Here is a 21,641-nt window from a genome sequence, read left to right as displayed (position 1 = left end):
AAAAAACATGTGAAAAATTGCTTAAATAAGCCTGTTTCGATATTAAAATTTTAAAAATCGGTGGGTATCCAGGTATTTTTAGGTGTGTGTGGTCGGTGGGGGGGAGGTGTTAATGGAAACCTAAGAATAATCGAAGTAAAAAAAAAAAAAAACAGAAAAACGAACATTATGTGAAAAATGGCTTGAATATTAAAATTTTAAATCGAAAAAAAAAAAAAGAAAAAGACATCTCACACGATGATTCGAACCCAAAACGTTTAGATAATGACCCAACACTAACCAACTGAGCTAACACGACGTACATGAAATTGTGTCAGTTCTTCAAATATTTAAACTAAATCAGGTTATGACGTCGTCTGACGCATGCGTAGAACCGATCTCGTCATGAGAGGATGGTTTTTTTTTAATCGACGTGCGGCATCGAAAAATGTTGAATATTTAAGTTTTGTAAGTCGGGCAAATTAAATACATACGCGATGCCAGTCCATAACTCGTACATATCATCATTTAGACATGATATAAAAAGTTTTAAGAAGAAGCAATCCGAGCGAAAAGCAAGCGGAAAAAAATCCTATCTTGGACATACACGAAAATGCACACATACAAACATTTTCACTTATATATATATTAGATGATTGCCGCTTCTTAACAGAAGCTTGCCATCCACTTCAAGTTGATGTTAAGTATCCATCTGCATATGGAGGGCTCTTCCGCCCAGCTACATTCTTGCATAATCATTCAAAGATGTGGTAGAAGGAATTTGCCAGTATTTGCTGGTTCTTGTAGAGGGACAAAATGCACCTTTGAGTGTCGTGTCAAACCACTTGCAGATTTACAGACCAGTCCAAATATTACAATATTTGGGTGGTCTATATAATATATACAACACACAGTATATACCTTTATAAGAATTTGGCTGCAGGTATATTAAATTGCATTTCTTACAACCTCATGTAAAACTTGCCAGATATTCCAAGAAACTGGACCAATTCCACATGACCTGTCTACGTAGACTGTTGAAAATCAAGCGGCAAGACAAGATACCAAACACAGAGGTTTTAGCCCGATCAAACCTCTTGCCAGTACACACCATGTTGCAGTGTCAGGTTCGTTAGGAGGGTCTGACTCAAGACTCCTAAAACAGCCCAATTATGGTGAGCTGTTCAAAGGAAAAAAAAAAAAAAACACAAGAGGACAGCGGAAATGATCCTAAATCTAAAACAATGTCAGAATCATTAGAAAATGACCTCTAGATTGTAGTGGAATGCGGCCATAAATAACACCCTACCTGAGAATTCTTCCTTCAAACACGTCGGTCTAAAATTCATGGGCAATATGAACTGGAACAATACACAGAGGACATTGTGAAGGCTGCTGCAAAGGTAGGTGGGTTCCTCTCTATCGAGCTAGAAGACTACTCACACCTAAGAGTATCCTGTACCTCTACAAGGCCATCATTCGCCCATGCATGGAGTATTGTTGCCACATTTGGTGCATCTACCACTAGCCTCTCTCTCTTGGATAGGGCCCAAAAAAGTTTTCAATCCAATAGGTCTCACTTCGTCAATTAAGCTTTGACGCCCCCGTCTTATTCCTGCAATGTTGCACCGCCGTATCCGTTTTACAAATATTTTAATGAAATGTGCTCTGATGAACTCATTGCACTTGTGGCCCCCACCCTCAATGTACATATCCCCGACAAACCCACTTAGCAACAAAATCTCACTTCTCCACTTTTGAGGTCTCTAAATGCCAGAAAGGTTTCTACTTTAATAGTTTCTTCCATCAAACAGATTTTGGAATTCCCTTCCTGCTACCTGCATTCCTGACTGTACTGATATGCAGAAGTTTAAATGTAATGTAAACCAACATCTTAATTTTTTCTAGGGATAGTCCTAAATCATAACCCCATACGTCCAAATGATGATATGCCTTGTTAGGAGTGAATACGAGTAAAAAAAACCAAAAAAAACGGTTGATTGGGACACAAGGAAAAGATGAGAATCAATACTGGTATGCCACTTCTAACAGAACCAAAGTAAGTAAGAGAATTTTGTTCTCAAGCATGTGGTGATGCTCTCTGGAATATGCACACAATTAAAAAGTATTTTTTTTTTTTACATATATGGTTGCGAGTGCTGACATGTAAAGCATACATTAAAACAAAGATGTTGCTTCCCTGCAGGTTACAACATGGTCATCTTCAGATGTAATGACAACAAATACTCGTCATAAACCCTCCCCATAATTAATGCTTTACAATCCAGTGATAGTTCCTTACATGCAATTTCATTAAAACTATTAAAAATGATTGGAAAAGACAGAGAAGAACAGGAAGGACATAGTTTCTATTGCTGCACACGCAAGATCTGAATTCGTGAAACCAACCTAAAAGCTGTGGACAGGTTTATTTACTTGGGTCAAGAGCAATACACAAGACGAAGTCAACTACAGGATAGCCAAGGCACTGTTTTTGGTTTTGGATATCTCTAATCCAATGTATGGGAGCATAGAAGAATTCGACTGCAGACCAAACTCCAAGTATACCGAGCCGTGATTCTTACCATCCTTATGTATGCTTGCGAAACTTGGACCATATATTTTTTTTTATTATTACATTTTCACCCCAAACAAGGCACAGTGCTACTTAGATGTAGGGGGCTACTATCAGGGACATAAGTTGCAGGGATTCTATCTAGGGAGTTTAGCAGCAAGACGTCTGTTCACATTACATTTGAACTTCTGTTTGTCAGTATAGTTTGGGAAGCAGGAACCCAGAAGGGAATTCTAAAGTCTAGCAGTTCTGGGGAAGAAATTATTAGAGTAGAAGGCTTTCTTACATCTAAGGATCTCTACTGTATAGGGGTGGGACTCAGCTGCTTGTTGGGTTTGTCGGAGGGGAGGGGGAGTTACGTCGAGTGGGTACAAGGACATCTAGTTTGTCGGAGCATCCACCATTAAATATATGCCAGACATTGCAAGAAATTGAACCATTTCCAGATTACCTGTCTCCATAGATTGTTGAAAATTAAGTGGCAAGACAAGCTAGCAGACACAAAGGTTTTAGCCCAGTCAAACCGCCAATCAGTACCCACCATGCTGCGGCAGCACCAGGTTAGTTGGGAGGGTCATATATGCCACATGTCAGATTCAAGACTTCCAAAACAGCTCCTTTACGATGAGCTGTTTAAAGGAAAAATTCGGCGCAGACCCCAGAGTTGAACAAGACAGATTCCCAGAGTTCAAAAAGATATACTTGAAGAAGGTTGGAGGTTACATCGACCAAAACATAAAAAATAAAAAAAATTAAAAAATTTTAAAAACACAAGATGAGAACAGTAATCTGAACAATGCAAATAATGCAAATTACCAATCCTCATCTAAAAATTCAGAAGCATAGTATCTCTCTCACACACACACGTCACCACTTATTAAGGCTCAAAAGCCACTCTAGGATAAAGGTTAATGAGTGTACAGTAGTCACGAAGACAGCATAATGATCGTTAGTGATGAAAATCGGTTAGAATTTGATTATTTAAGGAGACGTTTCAACAAGAACATGTTTACATTGGACATGTTGTAGTTAGCTGGAAAGCAGGCTAACGGAACAGAGTTTCACAAGCGAGTAATTCTAGGAAAGAAGCTTTGATCATGGTATTTGCATTATAGATTGTGGAGGACATCTTTGATAGTGGTTGTAGCTAGAGAAGTGTTCTTTTGTGAAAATTTGGCAAGGGGGAACCATAGATTGGAGTTCAGTCGAGCATTTGCCATGAAAATAAAGATAAAGCAGAGACAGACTCAGCGTTTTCTGTGGGAAAGACGTTGCAGGAAGGAGAAAAGAGACATGACGTATTACACATTTAATTTTTGTAAATCAAAAGAAAAAATCAAAACCATTTGGGGATATTAAAGTAGGTTGACCCATAGCGTGAATGTGGTATTTTGGTGTTTTAAACTAGTTTAGAAGATAGATCAAACAGACAACTTCTGACTCCTCCCTCCCAATCTCTTTTTGGCTTCATCTTGTTTTTTTTTTATGAATATTTTTTTATAAATATTGAAAGGTAAATGAAATTTTTTCGATGAATATTAATTTTTTTTATATTTACAGACACTAGCGTTCCATGCTTACAGAATCATCAGTACAGGAAGTGATAATTACTGCTGGTCAGAAGATTTCAACCCACTCAACAATGCCAACCTTGGCTTTGTGAGCTAGCGCCTTTTTCCATTGGCCAGCAGCAATTAACATTTAAATGGAAGTGAATTTAGATACTTATGAAGCTGTGTCAGCAGGCTGTCATAATCAGTAATTATGAGAGTATTCAACAGACATGGAATTTCCACAGGTCCTGCTAGTATAATTTCATTTCGACATACTACATTTAATGTGAAAGAAATATGTAACTCAAATATAAAGACTAACAAAAATATAGTATGTAGCAGTTATAAATAGAGCTAGGACAACAGCATATTCTTTTCATTGTCTTGACTCTCGAGTGTGTATCCATTGATATATGCTTTTATATATAGTGATGTGATCCTCAGTTGATTCACTGTGTCGGATATATACTCGAGAGTCAAAACAATGATTAGAATATTCTGTTGTCATAGACCTAGTTATAAATATTGGTATTTCTTCCTCTCAGAGCAACATCAGGTGATTTGGTCACATGATACCGGATCAGGAGTTGAGGGGGCATGATTTTGACCAAACCTACAAACTTCCCTAAACATCCATAAAGAACAGGAATATAAAACGATCTATTTAGCCTGGAATACAATATTAAAAAAAAAAAAAACTTTTTGGCGAACCTAGTACATAAACCAAGTATTTAAATGTTTCAATTTGAACAAACGTGGTAACGTGGTACAGTAATATTGTTGGATCTGTATTCACACTGGACGTCTATAGTAGCATGGCAGCAATATATGACAGCTAAAGGATGCAATTATGAAATGTCCACAGGTCCTGCTAGTACATGCGTAAGAACCTCAACCCATCCTTTATCGGGGAAAGGGAGTAGTTTTTCCAAAGGACAACTGTTCTCTTCTGTGGTTCAGGAACAAAGCAGAAATCATTTTTAGCTTATCTGTTATGTATAATAATCTATAATATATAAGTCATAAACACCTACATTTCTTTCTTCTGGCGGGGAGCAGCCCCTACAAGGCAGTTTGGTCACACGAGGACCAATCAAATTCCAGGACGTATTAACTTTTATTGGATCTTTGAAAAACTACTTTCAAACCTTTGCAGATTTAGATAGCAATCAACAGAGAAATGTGGTTAGAGATTGTGCAACCCTTGCTTCTCAATTACACGTGCAGCAACCTTTTCAGGGGGTAGCTGTCAACAGATGTGCGGTTGGGATTGTGCAACCCTTGCTTCTCAATTACACGTGCAGCAACCTTTTCAGGGGGTAGCTGTCAACAGAGGTGCAGTTGGTGATTGTGCAACCCTTGCTTTCCAATTACACGTGCAGCAACCTTTTCAGGGGGTAGCTGTCAACAGGGGTGCGGTTGGTGATTGTGCAACCCTTGCTTTCCAATTACACGTGCAGCAACCTTTTCAGGGGTGACTCAGTCTGCTTTCACAATTACAAATATTTTACAACAGACAGTGATGAAACTGTCGGGTCATGAATGCATAAGTTCAGTCATCATAACAATGTGTTATAAATAAATAGGAGGCATTATTTTTGGAATGCCCCCTCGTAGTATCCATTCTGTCCAAAGGTGATTTAATAATATCATGGAGGTTTGCATTCCCGCCGGAAGTCCGTGAAATAGAAATAGGTCACAGACTCCCATAAGGATTTAGGTAATGGACCTCTATAATCAGATATATTCTAACACTACATTAACCCGAGTACTTAGATGAGCATCTTGGGTGCTTCTATATCATAGTAACAAAAAAAATACTGAATTTCAAATAAAACAAAATGGTGCCCACATAATTGTCATGTTGCAAATAATAATATATCCAAAAATTACAGAAAACGATAAGGTAGAAATTTAATTATTAATGAAAAACTGTTTTCAATAAAATTTAGATGGGGAATAAATTTTGTCTGACATTTTGACATGTTCTTCACGTGACTTAAGCAACAGAACTTAATTATCTCCCCTGCCCACTAATCTGTTTTTTTTTTTTTTTTTTAGTAAAGTATATTATATAATGATTTTGCTTCCTTTCAGAAATTTCTTCTTTTTTTTTTTTTTTTATTAATAATTATTTTTCTAAATTATCGTTTTTCATAACTTTGGGATAGGTTACTATTCGAGACCTGACAATTACATAAGTATTATTTATTTCACTTGAAATTCAATATTTTTTTTTCGTTTGTATAATATAGAAGCTGCCTCTTTTAATAAAGGTAGTACAATAATAGGATGAGGTCTGCGTTTGTGCCAATACAATATACCAGAGACAAAGGATACGGTTGTGAAATTCCCACTGTTTAATGTTTAAATATTTTCAAATTATTAACAAGAGCAGATTAATCTATTCCATGTTTGTAAAGTTAGTTTGACCTTAATCAGTAAAACACCTGTGATTCAACCTCGTGGGTCCCAGCCACTTATATTTTCGCTAACCATTTAGGTGAATCGACAGGAGCTTAAAAATAAAAAAATAAAAAATAAAAAAAATAAAAAAAAAGCTTGCACCTAAAAGAGGCTTTAGTGCAGTGTTGCTAATTTAGCAGTATTCCCGCTAGATCTGGAGGTTTCGATTGCAGTCTAGCGGATAAAATTTTGATCTAGTGGCTAGCGTTTTTTGGGTGGTTTTTCCTAGAAAAATCTAGAGATATTTGACAATCACACATCCACAATTTCAGATTAAAAAGCGTTTGAAAATACTTTAAAACAAAGTAAACACATTCGGGTAGGTATAAAAGTAACATTTATTGCTTTTGGTAACAATTATTTATTGAATAGAGTGTAGAAAAGTTAACGGACAAAATTTGCAAAGCAAAAGAAAAGGAAAAAAAAGCAAAAAAAAAAAAAAAAAAAAAACTTAGACCAAACGCAATAGAATTTAATCATCGACCGACATGTATACTTTTACCATGCTAACACTAAGTTTGTTTTTTTCTAATATGTTTTAATAATTTTTTTCAGAATATGTTCCTCAAAGTATTTTTTACACACTAAATAAAAAAATAAATAAAATGACTGCTTATCACTAAACGAGTAGGAAGGTTTCATTCCTGAAAAGTTGTAAAAAAAAAAAAAAAAAAAGGACTTATTCTACCACTAACTAAGTTCCGGTTGCACTCGCAAATTTAGAGTTAGTGGTAGTAATAGATTTTTATTTTTTTTACAATTTTTCAAGAATGAAGTCGCCAACGCTTCAGCGACAAGCAACCAGTTATTTGTAGTAAAGACAGCTAAACGAAATGAAATAAAAAGAACACAGTCTCGGCACGTAGAAAAGATACTTGAATTTCACTGCGTTTGGTATAAGGTATTTGTCGATTTTTGTTATTGTTTACAATTTCTCGATTGTTAACTATTCTGCAATTTAACAAAAAAGACTTAATCCTAATAACTAAACTCCCCGTAGAGTTAAATTTCATGTTTTTATCTTTTTTTACTAATTTTTTTTCAACGTTTGTTATTACATTTAATTGCCAGAGTGAACCAACTTTTCTAAGACGCAGCACATGCCAACACCCCAGCGAAGTTTACTGCGTTTATCTTTGAGCAAACATTAAAAAACAGAAACAACGTAGTGAAAACTCTACTACCTCCAAAAATAGGCATTCGAAAATGGGGCAAATTTTTTTTTTTTTTTTAATTCTCAATCTTAAAGAATTTTTCCTTTGACCAAAGATAGAAAAGATGGCAAATGCATATTTCAGTGGTGTAAATTATTTGAGAGACAAATTTATAAAAAGTATTTATTTTTATACTAGCGGGGGTACCCGGCGTTGCCCGAGTGTTTGTTTCCGGGACGGGGGGGGGGGAGTTTTAAAAAAATGTTATGGTAGGTAAGTAGGAAGGATCAAACCCGGAGTCATGAGTAAAAGTAGGAAAATAAACATCTGCAACGTTAACAGTTCGGCCACCAAGAAAAGTCCATTCCAGTTGTTAAGGAAAAAAAAAAAAACGACTATGGTAGGTCGGCGCGAACGTGAAAATATAATGTGAATTGTCCAGCACGCTAACCACTACGCCACAGAGCACTGAAGCTTAGTTTAGTGATTTTAAATAACTTCACATGAAAGAACTACGAAGCCAAACCGGTGTTCTCTTCTCAACTGTTCCTTGTGAACGATCCCCAAACGGTGTTAAGTGGTGGCAGGGGGAGGAGGAATTTATAAGAGAGAAAATATTTTACCAGTTCCATTGATCTTAACCGATTTTGGCCGTGACTTCTCAGCAGAAAAAGTATAGAAATCTAAGATTATCGAGGAATTTGAGAAATAATAAGCCTATAACACACCTCAGATATTGTTCTGCCGTTTGTGCATATTATATTTGCATGAAATATCTTGATTTTTAATCCTATTAAGGTCAAAATCAGCGGGAAAAATGAGTTCATTTTATTTATATAGAGATAAAACACATTAGATCCTAAAGCTGAAATAAAACCAGAAAAAATGTAATTCTTTTTTTTTTTTTTAGACTAAATGTACACTGCCAACTTGTTTTTAAAATTTAGCCTTTCTAAGGATTGTCAGATTGGCCTTTTGGGGGCCAAATTTGTCCTTTTTAATGCTCTTGCGTGGAACCATAGTTCCCTGAAAGAGCGTTAAAAAAAAAAAAAAAAAAAAAAAAAAGGTTGAATTTAGTCTCAAAAAGGCTAATCTGGCAATCATTAGAAAGGCTAAATTTTCAAAACAAGATGGTAAATTTTTTCGGGTTGTATTTCAGCCTTAGAGTCTAATAATGTGTTTTATATAAAAATAAATAATTTTTATAAATTTTTGTCTGTCAAATAATTTACACCACTGAAATACACATTTGCCAAAAAGATATAGTATAAGAACAGATATTAACTTTAACGTTAATTTTATTTGGAAAAGTAAGACAATAAAAATAAACCAAAACTATAAAGATTGTAAAATTGGCAAATATTTAAATTGCAATTTTTTTTCCTCCACATTTTAAAAATATTTAGAGTAGTCAAAAATATAACCGATTGTAAATGGTGGTAAGTATGAAAACTACTGCACAATTTCATGTAAAGTAATACCTTTATTTCCAGGGATTTGTAACTGTTTAGGATTCAAGACTGTAAAGCATTTTTTAGCTATGGGAGATGGATTTTGCAGGTTTTACTTTTCAACGTGATTTTGTGTGGTTTTACGACATTGCAAGTCAAATATTAAAGATTAGTTACCTGTTCCAAAGTTAGAATGTCTTAAAGGGATCATTTTAATAAAAAATTATATGAAAAAAATGATCCCCCACTTTTAATTCTAAAATATTTTTTTGGAATATTCACACTTAATGGCCTAAAAAAAGCAGAATCTCATTTTTGGAATGGCATAGCTAAGGGTGCGCAATAGCTTTTAAATATAAATATAATTCATTTTTTTTAAATTGACAAACATTTTTTTTAACAACAATACTTATCAAAGCCCGGAAGCCACTCGAGGATAAGGGTTAATGAGTGTACAGTAGTCAATGAGAAAATGTTGTAATAATTAGTGGAAATTTGGTAAATTGGATTACTTAAGGAGATGGCTCATCAAGAACTTGTTTACATTGGACTTGAAGACAATATTGTAGCCAGTTGTGAAGCAGGAAAACGGAACAGAGTTCCACAAGTGTGCAGTTCAAAGAAAGAAGCTTTGTTAATAGAATCTACATTTAGCTTTAGGCACAGATATAGAGTGAGGGAAATTATTGATAGTGGTTTCAGATAGACGAATGTTTTTCATGAAAGTCAAGCCAGGGAGGGAACCATAGATTGGAGTCCAGACAATCACTTGTCATGAAAATAATGATAAAGCAGAGACAGGCTCGCAACATCTCTTCTGTAGAAAAGAGGTTGCAGAGAAGAGAAAAGCATCCCCACTAAGCCACAAAGTTTATTTTGAACTCTATCAAGGTAGAATAAGCTGCTTTGAGCAGCTCCTTCTCAGATGTGGCAACAGTACTCCATCCTTGAACGTACTTGTTTCTTATACAAGTAGACAATTGAATCAGCAGTGAGATATCTATTGGCGCAGTAGAATGATCTCATCATTTTTCCAGCAGCCTTGGCAATGGATTTGATGTATGGGTTTCATCTCAGATCAGGAGTACAGGTCAGACCCAGAAGCTTGTCAAAACAGAGACAAGACATACCTTGTGCTATATGTACCATTTTTACCTGCCCTCCCCAATCTCTCCTTCAGAATGGTTCTAAAATCTAATCAACTCACCTATAAATGCGTTTTGCAGATTTCTTTTTTAATTTTTATTTTACAAATATCAATTTTTCTGATATTTGCAAAGAATTTGGCAATATTGAATATTCAGGTATGATTTTTGATTTATAATAATATGTAAATATTTTTGATTTGTAATATGTAAATATTTTTGATTTGCAATATGTAAATATTTTTGATTTGCAATATGCAAATATTTTTGATTTGCAATATGTAAATATTTTTGATTTGTAATATGCAAATATTTTTGATTTGTAATATGCAAATATTTTTGATTTGTAATATGCAAATATTTTTGATTTGTAATATGCAAATATTTTTGATTTGTAATATGCAAATATTTTTGATTTGTAATATGCAAATATTTTTGATTTGTAATATGCAAATATTTTTGATTTGTAATATGCAAATATTTTTGATTTGTAATATGCAAATATTTTTGATTTGTAATATGCAAATATTTTTGATTTGTAATATGCAAATATTTTTGATTTGTAATATGCAAATATTTTTGATTTATAATATGCAAATATTTTTGATTTGTAATATGCAAATATTTTTGATTTGTAATATGTAAATATTTTTGATTTGTAATATGTAAATATTTTTGATTTGTAATATGCAAATATTTTTGATTTGTAATATGCAAATATTTTTGATTTGTAATATGCAAATATTTTTGATTTGTAATATGCAAATATTTTTGATTTGTAATATGTAAATATTTTTGATTTGTAATATGTAAATATTTTTGATTTGTAATATGTAAATATTTTTGATTTGTAATATGCAAATATTTTTGATTTGTAATATGCAAATATTTTTGATTTGTAATATGTAAATATTTTTGATTTGTAATATGTAAATATTTTTGATTTGTAATATGTAAATAAATTTTATTTGTAATATGTAAATATTTTTGATTTGTAATATGTAAATATTTTTGATTTGTAATATGTAAATATTTTTGATTTGTAATATGTAAATATTTTTGATTTGTAATATGTAAATATTTTTGATTTGTAATATGTAAATATTTTTGATTTGTAATATGTAAATATTTTTGATTTGTAATATGTAAATATTTTTGATTTGTAATATGTAAATATTTTTGATTTGTAATATGTAAATATTTTTGATTTGCAATATGCAAATATTTTTGATTTGCAATTTTATTTCAATTTAACTTTTATTATAAACACTGTTTTATTTTACGATTTATTTCTTCTAAAACAAAATATACCTTTTCCGAAAAACAGACATAACTAGATGATAAAATTTGGAAGACTTCAAGGGAGCTAACTGCTTAAATCAATTCCAAAAATATATAGTGAGAAAACACCGAACATTTTGTATAGTCATAATATTTTTATGTTGGGTAAAAAGTGTTTTTCTTTTTTTGGGGGAGATTTTTTTTTGTTTTGAATTAGTGGTCTTGGAAAATTTCAGATGGAAAAAGTTAAAAATCTTGTGATTTTCTAGAGATTTCTTTTCCCCGATCTAGCAGATTTTAAAAAAATCTCAGTTCGCAAGACCGCTTTAGCAATGGAAGTGCAGATCCGCTTTTTCCGGATTTACAAATGCTAGTAGAAACCCAATAAATGTCATGGTGACATTTATGGAGTGAGTTTCTACCAGTATGGTTTAATTTTCTATTTTTGAGCGATTATCTAGACGTTATAGATATGACAGTTATATCAGTAATTTTTTTTGTTTTCACGTAAGCCTTACAGGATGTGAGCTCAGAAGGTTGGCAATTTATAGTTGAGATTTATCGATTTATAGGACCATGGTTGCATAGTAATTGTCTGTATTTTTGAGATGAGGTGTTTTCATTGATTAAAATTGTCGGACTGACTTCCTCATCTTGGTTGTTATTGTCAGAACGTTTCGGCCATTTTGTCCTCCGGCCTTCGTCAGGTGTTTTGTATCGAACTGGGGAACCATTTGTTAGGAGTCTCGAACCCAACCCTTTATTATTATTATGGGAGTACCGTGTTCGGACTCCAGCTAGGCTTTGGGACATAGTTGCTGATTCTGTTTTTAATGTTACTTTTTCACTGCCTCCGTTCAGGATTGAACTCAGCACCTTTTGGGTAACTGTAAACTTTGATACAACGTCTAGGACCACTTGGCCATATGTCACATGGTTGCATGTGTCACAATTTTATTGAAGTCGAAAGTAGGAGTGTATCTGTGGGACTATTAACGGTAAATTTAACAGGATTACTGATTAGTAAAAAGGTTTCACCAATCCACATTCTTACATGAAGAAATAAGAATGAAATCCGAAAAATAACGACACTCGACAAAAACCAACATGAAATCACTGTATCAACACGAAATAAACAGTTTAAAATTGTTCCAACATAAGTGTTTTCTTATGTGGAATCTTATAAATTTTCCTGGAGAGAGAGAGAGACGCGGTTTATCTCAGCCTACAGGCAATTCACCCAGGCAAGTAAGGTACCGAAATGAAGCTTATAACCCAGCGGATGTTTTAGTGATAGTTATGTCCATGTTTGGTGTATGGAAATGCAAAAAAAATAACGATTTACTAAGTGTTTTATTTACTGAATATTTTTCCGGTACAAGAACCCAAGTTTGCCCAGCTGATTTTTTTTGATGATCAGCGTTTCGCACGTGGGCTTAAAGGTCCATGTAGATTTTTTTTTTTATTAAGAAGAACAGTCCAGAAATCAAATAAGCAAACACATGGGTGTGCGTGCATATTTATATCATAAGAATAGTAGTTCGAAATAAAATTGCATAAAGGAAGATTTAAATTCTCGCTCAATGCAATAACGTTCCAGGATTCGTATTAAAGTTCATGTGCATTGATTGCGCGTACTATCAGGACGGAGGTTTTAACGTCTCCCGCAGAGGGTCGGTTGTTGGTTGTTTTTATTTTTTTACAGCATATCAACCCTTTTCAGGTTATATTTAATACCAAATCCAGTGATTTTGAAGAAAAATTTTTTAATAGAATATATATATTTTTTTTTTCAAGTCGATTTCTATTTAACCCATAGTTGAGACCCTAACAGGTACTACAACTCCAGGTCAGAGTGGACCGGGGAGCAATAGCAATTAAGGGGTAGCTCCACATTCCCCAAAGCCCGCAAGCTGGAGCCTCACCATCGGATATAGTTTAATGTCATATCCAGGACGCTCGCAGACAGAGTTATCCTTCCTGAACATGTGCTGCTCTTAAGAAATCAAAGAGGAAACTAGTTTGATTTTGGCAGGCAAATCCTTATATACAGGCCTTCTCGAATGTTCCAGCCTGTTTACTGTGTTCCTATGCGAGGGAGCAGAACATAGTTCCTTTTGTTTTATGTGTGCAGTGGTCGCATCACAACGTCGTGTTCCTACACATTCTTCACATGTGTAAGTGTTGATTGCTGTAAAAAGTTCCTGCTGTGGATTTATTCTGGCTGGGCACAGTGGTTGCTACGCTGTTTTTTTTTTTTTCAAACTGAATAAACGGCTTAAAATAAGTTAAAACACAAAACTTATTCAGATATTTTGAAGAGTAACATATCTGACCTTTATTAATTGTTATATACGCGATTTATTTTGACCACTTTTTGCGTTTTGTTGTCCATAATAAAACATACCCATTAAATTTTTTTGGTTTTTTTTAGGGTTTGGTAAGATTGAGTCAACAGGTCGATTTTTTCAAAAAAATGTCATTTTAATCAAAAACGATATTTACTTATTTGTCCTGTCGAAAATCGTTATATATCCAAAAAATTACGAAAATTCATCTAGAACAAGTGCTATTGTGTTTTTAATTACAATAAAAAAAATGTCTATCGCTACAGCTAAAACACGACGTCAGCCATTGTAAAGTATTGAAAAGTGGGGATAAGTATTCGCAATCTTCAAGGTGTTTCCATGTGGAGAAATTCAGTTTCCTCCTCATTTTCTGTAAACAAATATTTTTAACTATAAATAATTTTCTACTCCATGAATTTTCCTAATTTTTGGATATATTACTATTTTCGACATCACAAGTAAGTATTGTTTTTGCTTAATCGATCTGTCGACTACCTTGACAAGCACCCTTTTTTTATCCATTAAAATCGTGTAAAAATATATATATTTAAAAATACTTGGGTGCAAACGTACTAAGAATTCTTAAATCGACAGGGACATTTTGGGAACGGGCATTTTCGTCAACGGACAATTTGGCCACCTATCTTTTTTTAAATGAAGATTGTTGCATTAATACATGAAATTAAATCAATAAAAATTAAATACGAGGATAATTTCGCTTTTTCCACAAACTATAAAAGTGTTCAATTATCCCCATTTTGTTTGTTTGTTTGTTTGTTTGTTTAAAATCATTTGAAAAACACGCAACGTTCATTTTCATTCATATATTTCTGACATTTTTATTTGTCAATAAAAATTGACAAAACGCAAGTGAAAAATAAAATTAAGATTTGAAAATATTAATATTTTTTTTAGTACTTGTTTAGATTAATCAAGACATTAAAAAAAATGAAAATATTGCAAAAAAAAAAATATATATATATATAGGTACTTCTACACTTTATCGTCGAAACTGGAGACCCCATTTTATTTCGCGCACCTGTCGTTAAAATCCAAGAGAGAATCGGCATTTTAAACTACGGCCGAAGCATGAAATAAATAATAAAAGAATTAAACTGGAGAACAATTGCTTCCGGAAAGAATAAATTAATCTAAAATTAAATGAAAAACTTTCCCGTTTTCATTAATTAAATCGAAAAATTTTCAATTAAACAATTATTGATATTGTTCCCTTTCACTTTATTTTTCATAGTTCTTTCCGGAAGTTTGTCTAATTTTTTTTTTTTTTTTTTTTCTAATTTCGGCCATAGTTTAAAATACTGATTTCTCCCTTGGATTTTAATGACAAGTGCGCGAAATAAAATGGCGTCTCCAATTTGGGCGATAAAGTGTAGAAGCACCATTATGTATATATTTTATGTACCCGTTACGGAATTAATTCATTTAATTTGATCAAGTAGGTTTTGTTTTTTAGGAAAATCAAATTTTAATGCGATGGATCGTGTCGCGGCCATCTTGCTTGTTTCGCGGACGGAAAAGTGATTAACGAAGGGCAAAATGAAAAAGGGAGTAGAAATAGACATAGAAACTATTTTTAAAAAGTGAGAAAAGAAAACTAAAATATTTATCTAAGTATTTTTTCTGCCCATGTTTCAAATTTATCTCAAATTTTAACAAACTTTAAGCGGCGATTAGAGTTATTTCCCCCTGACGCCTCCTCCTCATCCGCGAAATAAACAAGATGGCCGCGACACTATCAATCTCATTAAAGTTTGATTAGTGCTCTATTAAAAATAAATAAACTACTTGATCAAATTGTGATTTTTTTTTTTTTTGTATGAAAACTGTTACATAACGAGTAAGTACAATATAATTTTGTTTTCAATATTTTTATTTTTTTAATGTCTGGATTAAACTAAACAAGTACCTATTTTATATATATATATATATATATATATATATATATATATATATATATATATATATATTATTAATCTATTAATAAAAGTGTAACTAGTTGAACGTATTTCGCGCCTCTTCAGAACTTACATTTGTTTTTCTTTTTTTTTATTTGGTTATATTGAAGCTTTCAGCTTTAATATGGCTGACACTTTTTGTAGTTTTTATAACAATTTTAGCGGACCTAAACAAGACCCCCCCCCCCGATTGTATTTTTTTTTTCCGTCCTCGCTCCCAATTTTTCAGTGGATTATTATTGATTGGGCAGTGGGCACTAATATATCAAATTATCTCAAAAAGTCAATATTTCGACATTTAAAAAGGGTGCTTAGTTTTTAGTTACAACGTTATAATAAATCGATCCCCCATTTTGTAAAGACGGAAATGAATTATTTCCCTTTGTTTTTTCCTTTATTTTTGCAATCACCCATGTTAAGAATGGCTTTCGGAGTAAACACCCTCAACTTCGAAAGACGTTCTTAACGTTGAGGGTGTTTATTCCGAAAAAAAAAAAAAAAAAAAAAAAAAATGGGGGGGGGCTTATTTTTGTTCAGGTTCGCTCAATTTTGATTTTAATAACTAAATGACACCATAATTAAATTTTAACTTTCAAATTCCTATGTAAAAAAAAAAAAAAGGGGGGCCATATAATTGTAGACGAAAACCTCAACTCCACGACCACCTCCTCTCAAAAAAAAATTCTATATTTTTAGGCGATTACATGTGAACACCCTGAAAAACTTTGTGGAAAGAAAGCCAAAGATTTTAAAATTTAAAGTTTCATAGATAAATTTAATAAGATCCCCTACTTCCGGGGCACTAGCTTTTTTTTTTTTAGGGCACTGTTAACCAGGGTTAGATATTTTTATCGCTAACCCTAAGTTAGAGTGCAATGTAATCCCCTAATAAGTAGACCTCCCCCAAAGACAGTTAAGTTTACAAAATTTATCTCCCATAGCAAAAAAAAAAAAAAAAAATTGGGAGCGGGAGCTAACCGCTTCAATATAATGAGAATAATAGTCATAAAAAGCAACTTAGTACAAATGACTTATATAGTAGTCGCAATAAGCGGACATTGGCCGACATGAAATTTACTATCAAATATATCGTTATTGAATTTTTCAGCTTTCGGTAAAAATGTTCGGATGGCTGCAATTTTAAAGCTTAGAACTTCAATATAGCCTTAATCTCTTATTTAACAAAAAATAGCATTGCATTGGGAAATTGGAGAAATGGTTGAAGTTCGGTTTGAAGCAACATTTATTTCAGTTCTAATTTTTATTTATTTTTTACATTTTTCTCTCAATGCGATTCTATTTTTTATAGGCGATTACGTGAAAACTGAAACCATTCCCTGAAAAACTAGGTGAAAAAGGAAAAGAAAAAGAAAATTTTAAAATTTAGAGTCGGGGGGGGGGGTCAGTTTAGCATAGAAAACTCTCCTTGGCCTTCGGGTCAAGATCAAAGTGTAGTATCTGTTCCGGCAGATGCTGCACTTAAGATAATTTGTACCAGTCAATGGAGGGGAAACCCTCTATACTGGGACAATTATTATTTTTGGTAACCAGAGTGCCCCCTTTTTGCCTACTTTAAGGGGAGCTGGTTTTTACCTCACATTAAAAACGGCCTTGTGCCTAATTTGCTCAGTGGGGGAGCAAATAAATACCATCTGTTCTTCAGATGCTGCATTTCAATTTCTTGTTCTCTGTCAGTGGAGGAGAAATCCTTCACGACGGAGACAATTTTTATTTTTGTTCCTTCTCCACGTTGAAAAACGACCCTGGTGTCTAACTCTGCCCCGTGGGGAGGCATTGTAAATAGGAACATTAAATGATACCCCTGTCTTCTTTTAGGGCAGTTAACATTTTTTTTTTTTTTTACCACTAACCATATGTCAGAGTGGCAACTGGCAAGGTCGTTAATCAACAGGAAATCGCTTGAAAAAGTAGACACCCTGCCTAGCAAAAAATAAATAAATAAAAATAATAATATGCACAGAATTTATCTCCCATAGCAAATAAAAAAGAATTGGTTACATGTCTTAAACCGCTAGAATGGACAAAAAAAAATGAGAATTATGTTATATTTCTATACGAAATTGAAAATTTCGCAAATAATCGCTTTATTTATTTTCTACTAATATTTCAGCGTATACACAAGTAATCGCCTAAAAAGTATAATCCCACTTTCGATGAAGGAGGGGTGCTGATGTTAAAAATCTACATATAAAAACAGAATTTTCATATTTCATACATCGGCCCAAATGTCCACGATCCAAAAAGTCTGCTTGACAGGAAAAAAAGTGATAGACAAAATGTCCGCTAGACAAATTGTCCCAGGTTACTATTATTATTATTATTATTATTATTAATACAGATGTTAAACCAACGTTATGTTTTTGTTGAAAACACAAACAACTAGCAGAAGATTGATTTATAATTAACTAATTTGTTAGTAACAGATAATAACTAATTAATTATTACTATTTAAACATACGTTATGTCTTATCCGACGATTAAAACGCGATATTTAAAATGCGACCTTTCAATGGTCATAAAGTGAGGGTACCGATTTCTATAATTCGAGTATACATAAAGTGATCCCCCACTTTACAAAGTGGGAATGTAAGTAAAATGTGTATGCAGGAGGAGAAGGGGAGGGGGGTCCCTATTTAAACTTGTCTCCCCACAAGGGCAAAGTTAGACGAAAAGGTTGGTTATTTTTTTTTTTTTTTAGTGACCGAGATTATAAATATATATCCCTCCACAAAAAGAGGGAGACACCTTCGATTTGGTAAATTTTGGGGGCAAGATCTGATTATTTGTTTTTTTTGTTTGTTTATTTTAAAAGGTGGGGAGAAAAGGGGCCATAACGAGCTCCCAGCATAAGGGGGGGGGGAACCTTATAGTAAGGAAAATGCCCAAAATAAAAATTGTCAGCCTCCTATTTCCTTACCTCCCCACACACAAGGTCGAATTTTGCTAGTTTTTTTTTTTTTTTAAATTTTATTATCCTCTCCCCAAATAAGACACACATTGTTATTGAGAACAAAAATAACCTTAATCAGACCAGGTTTATTTGTTTTTTTTAGTGCGTGTGTGTGTGGGGGGGGGTCTTTTATCTCCTTATCCCTAAATAAAGAGGCACCTTTGATTGGGGATAATATATAATATCCCTTTATTTACAAGCCTCCCCACGAGAGCAAAGTTATACACAAGGTTTTTTTCCTGTTATTGTTTTTGTTTTTCAACCTGTTTTTGTTTTTTAACTCACTCCCCAAAAAGGGCACCTTGTATTAGCAAGAAAAATAACCTGTTCGTTGCATGTCGAAATATTGTCATAGTGCTTATGCACTTACTGTAACGCGCTATTTTTTATTTTTTTTTATGGTATTTTCAAATTAAATTCAAGTTTTAAGATATTTTTTTTTTTATTATTAAATTGTTAGGTGAAAGTACATAAGTTATAAAACACCTTCCCCATGAAAGAATGGCTTTCTAAATAACGTTATTATTTCAGCACTGTAAGTGCATAAGTACCGATAAGCATTTATTAAAACCTGGTTAAAAATTATCCTGTATTTTATATTTAATGGCAAATATATATTTTAATGTTGCCATTAAAATCGGCGTACTACAAAAAGAGGAACTTGATTAAAATCTTAATTATAAATTTAAAAATTTTTTTTTTTTTTTTTTTTTAAATCATCCAGGCGTTCATTGAAACTGAAAATGACAGTAGAAAGGAAAGGCCTGAAATCTCGATATTTATTTAAATGGACATAATTTTTTTTTTATCATTTAAAATAAATAAAAATTAAAGAATTCAACTATAATTAAGACATTTTGAGTAGCTGATTTATTTATTTATTTTTTATTTTATTACATCCAAAACAGGAATTAGTTATAAATAAATAAACCCGTCTACTTTCACAGTAATCGGGCTTTAAATTATTTAAGGTGCAATATGAACTCTAAAAATATAAATACACAGATTTTTCAGAAATTAGGAAAATAATATGTCCAAGAAATTACTTTTTTAATTATGTAATTGAAAATCGAAATTGTATTATTTTTTTTTATTTTTTATTTTTTTACATACACAATCCAGTTTTTTTGTTTGTGTTTTTTTTTTATACGATGTATATACACACACACACATCAAATTGTGCAATATATAATTTATACATATGTTTAAGGAAACATTTACGGATATATAAATATAGAAAAAAAAATTTTAACTGTCCAAATAATTTTTTTTTTCCACTTTAGTAAAGTGATATGTGAAAAAAAAAAAATGGAATGTAGATATAACAAAACGAAACGAAACACGTAATAATATTAAAAATTTAAATGACACAATTCGCAATTGAAACGATTTTATCCCTTACACAATTCACTTTTTATATACACCTAGAATTATCTATAGCGTAATATTTCGCACACACACTAACACACATATATATATATATATATATACATACATACATACACACACACACGTATGTATATATTATTTATATTGTGCAATATATACATTGGAGAAATTGAAGAAAAAATTGAATTAAAAAATATAAACGTCCCAAGAAAGATTTTCATGTCATTTGGAAAAACGAAGAAATCGAGGAAATATGTAAAAAGAAAAACAGGAACTCAGAAACACTAAAAACGAAACGAAAGAAAAATAAAATCGTATGAAGAAAAAAAAAAAAATGATATCTGCAACTGAAAACGAAGAGGAACGACTTACTTCTTGGTGTTGGCTTCCGCAGCGAATAATTCATGAAATGTCGAGCTGAGAAGATCCGCTTGCAAGAAAGAATAAATTTGGCTCCGGGTCTGCGGCAAAATTTGGACAGCTGTAGCCATGTTCAAACAAGAACTGATGACGAATGTGGACTATATATGTCAAAAAAAAATGAGATGGGGTTTAATATGATGGTTTAAAAATAAATAAAAAATATACAAAGCGATCGACTAAGTTCTGCGAAGGCAGAATTGTCCTTTGATCTAATCCGCCCCCAAATAAAAAAAAATATATATATATAAATAAATAATTCCACTCGGTAATCGTGTTTTTTCCCCCGTGTGTCTTCAGGTAGTGTTCATATTCGTACGAACACTAAGGCATCCATCATGAAAGTGTGTGTGCTGCTGGGAAAAAATATTGGTTCCGGGAGAGAGAGAGAAAGAGAGAGAGAGAGAGAACGAAAAAGACGGGGAGGGAGAGAGAGAGAAAGTGAAAGAGAGAAGGAAAGAGATAGAAAGAAAGAAAGAGAGGATAAGGTCCGCCCTTTCTTTCTCTTTGATTTTCTTTAATTTTTATTTTTCTATTTCTATCATAATATAAATTTGGCAGAGAGAGAGGCCAAGTGAGACAGATTTAATAACAATTAGAGTAACATATATATATATATATATATATATATATATATATATATATATATATATATATATATATATATATATATTATATATATATTATATATTGTATATATATATTATATATATATATTGGCCTTCGGGACAAGATCGCAGTGGAGTATCTGTTCTTCAGATGCTGCTGCTGCGCTTCAATTTCTTGTTCTCTGTCAGTGGAGGAGAAATCCTTCACGACTGAGACCATTTTTATTTTTGTTTCTTTTCTCCGCGTTAAAAAACGATCCTGGTGTCTAACCCTAACACTGTCCCGTGGGGAGGCATTGTAAATAGAAACATATATATATATATA

General features: G+C 32.7%; 1 protein-coding gene across 1 annotated transcript in view; it reads right to left on the bottom strand.

The window, feature by feature from the left end:
* Positions 1-21,056, bottom strand: part of LOC145259046 (E3 ubiquitin-protein ligase MYCBP2-like) — a 563,294-nt gene extending 542,238 nt beyond the window's left edge. The window contains exon 1 of the mRNA XM_080116672.1: positions 20,661-21,056. Within this exon, the coding sequence (XP_079972798.1) occupies positions 20,661-20,779 (119 nt within the window). The 5' untranslated portion in view covers positions 20,780-21,056. The remainder of the gene's footprint in view (positions 1-20,660) is intronic.
* Between the last annotated feature and the right edge of the window lie 585 nt (positions 21,057-21,641).

This window comes from Euprymna scolopes, chromosome 34, assembly GCF_053919585.1.
Source record: "Euprymna scolopes isolate OS-2025 chromosome 34, ASM5391958v1, whole genome shotgun sequence".
NCBI lineage: Eukaryota > Metazoa > Mollusca > Cephalopoda > Sepiida > Sepiolidae > Euprymna > Euprymna scolopes.
This window is presented reverse-complemented; position numbering and strand designations above follow the sequence as displayed.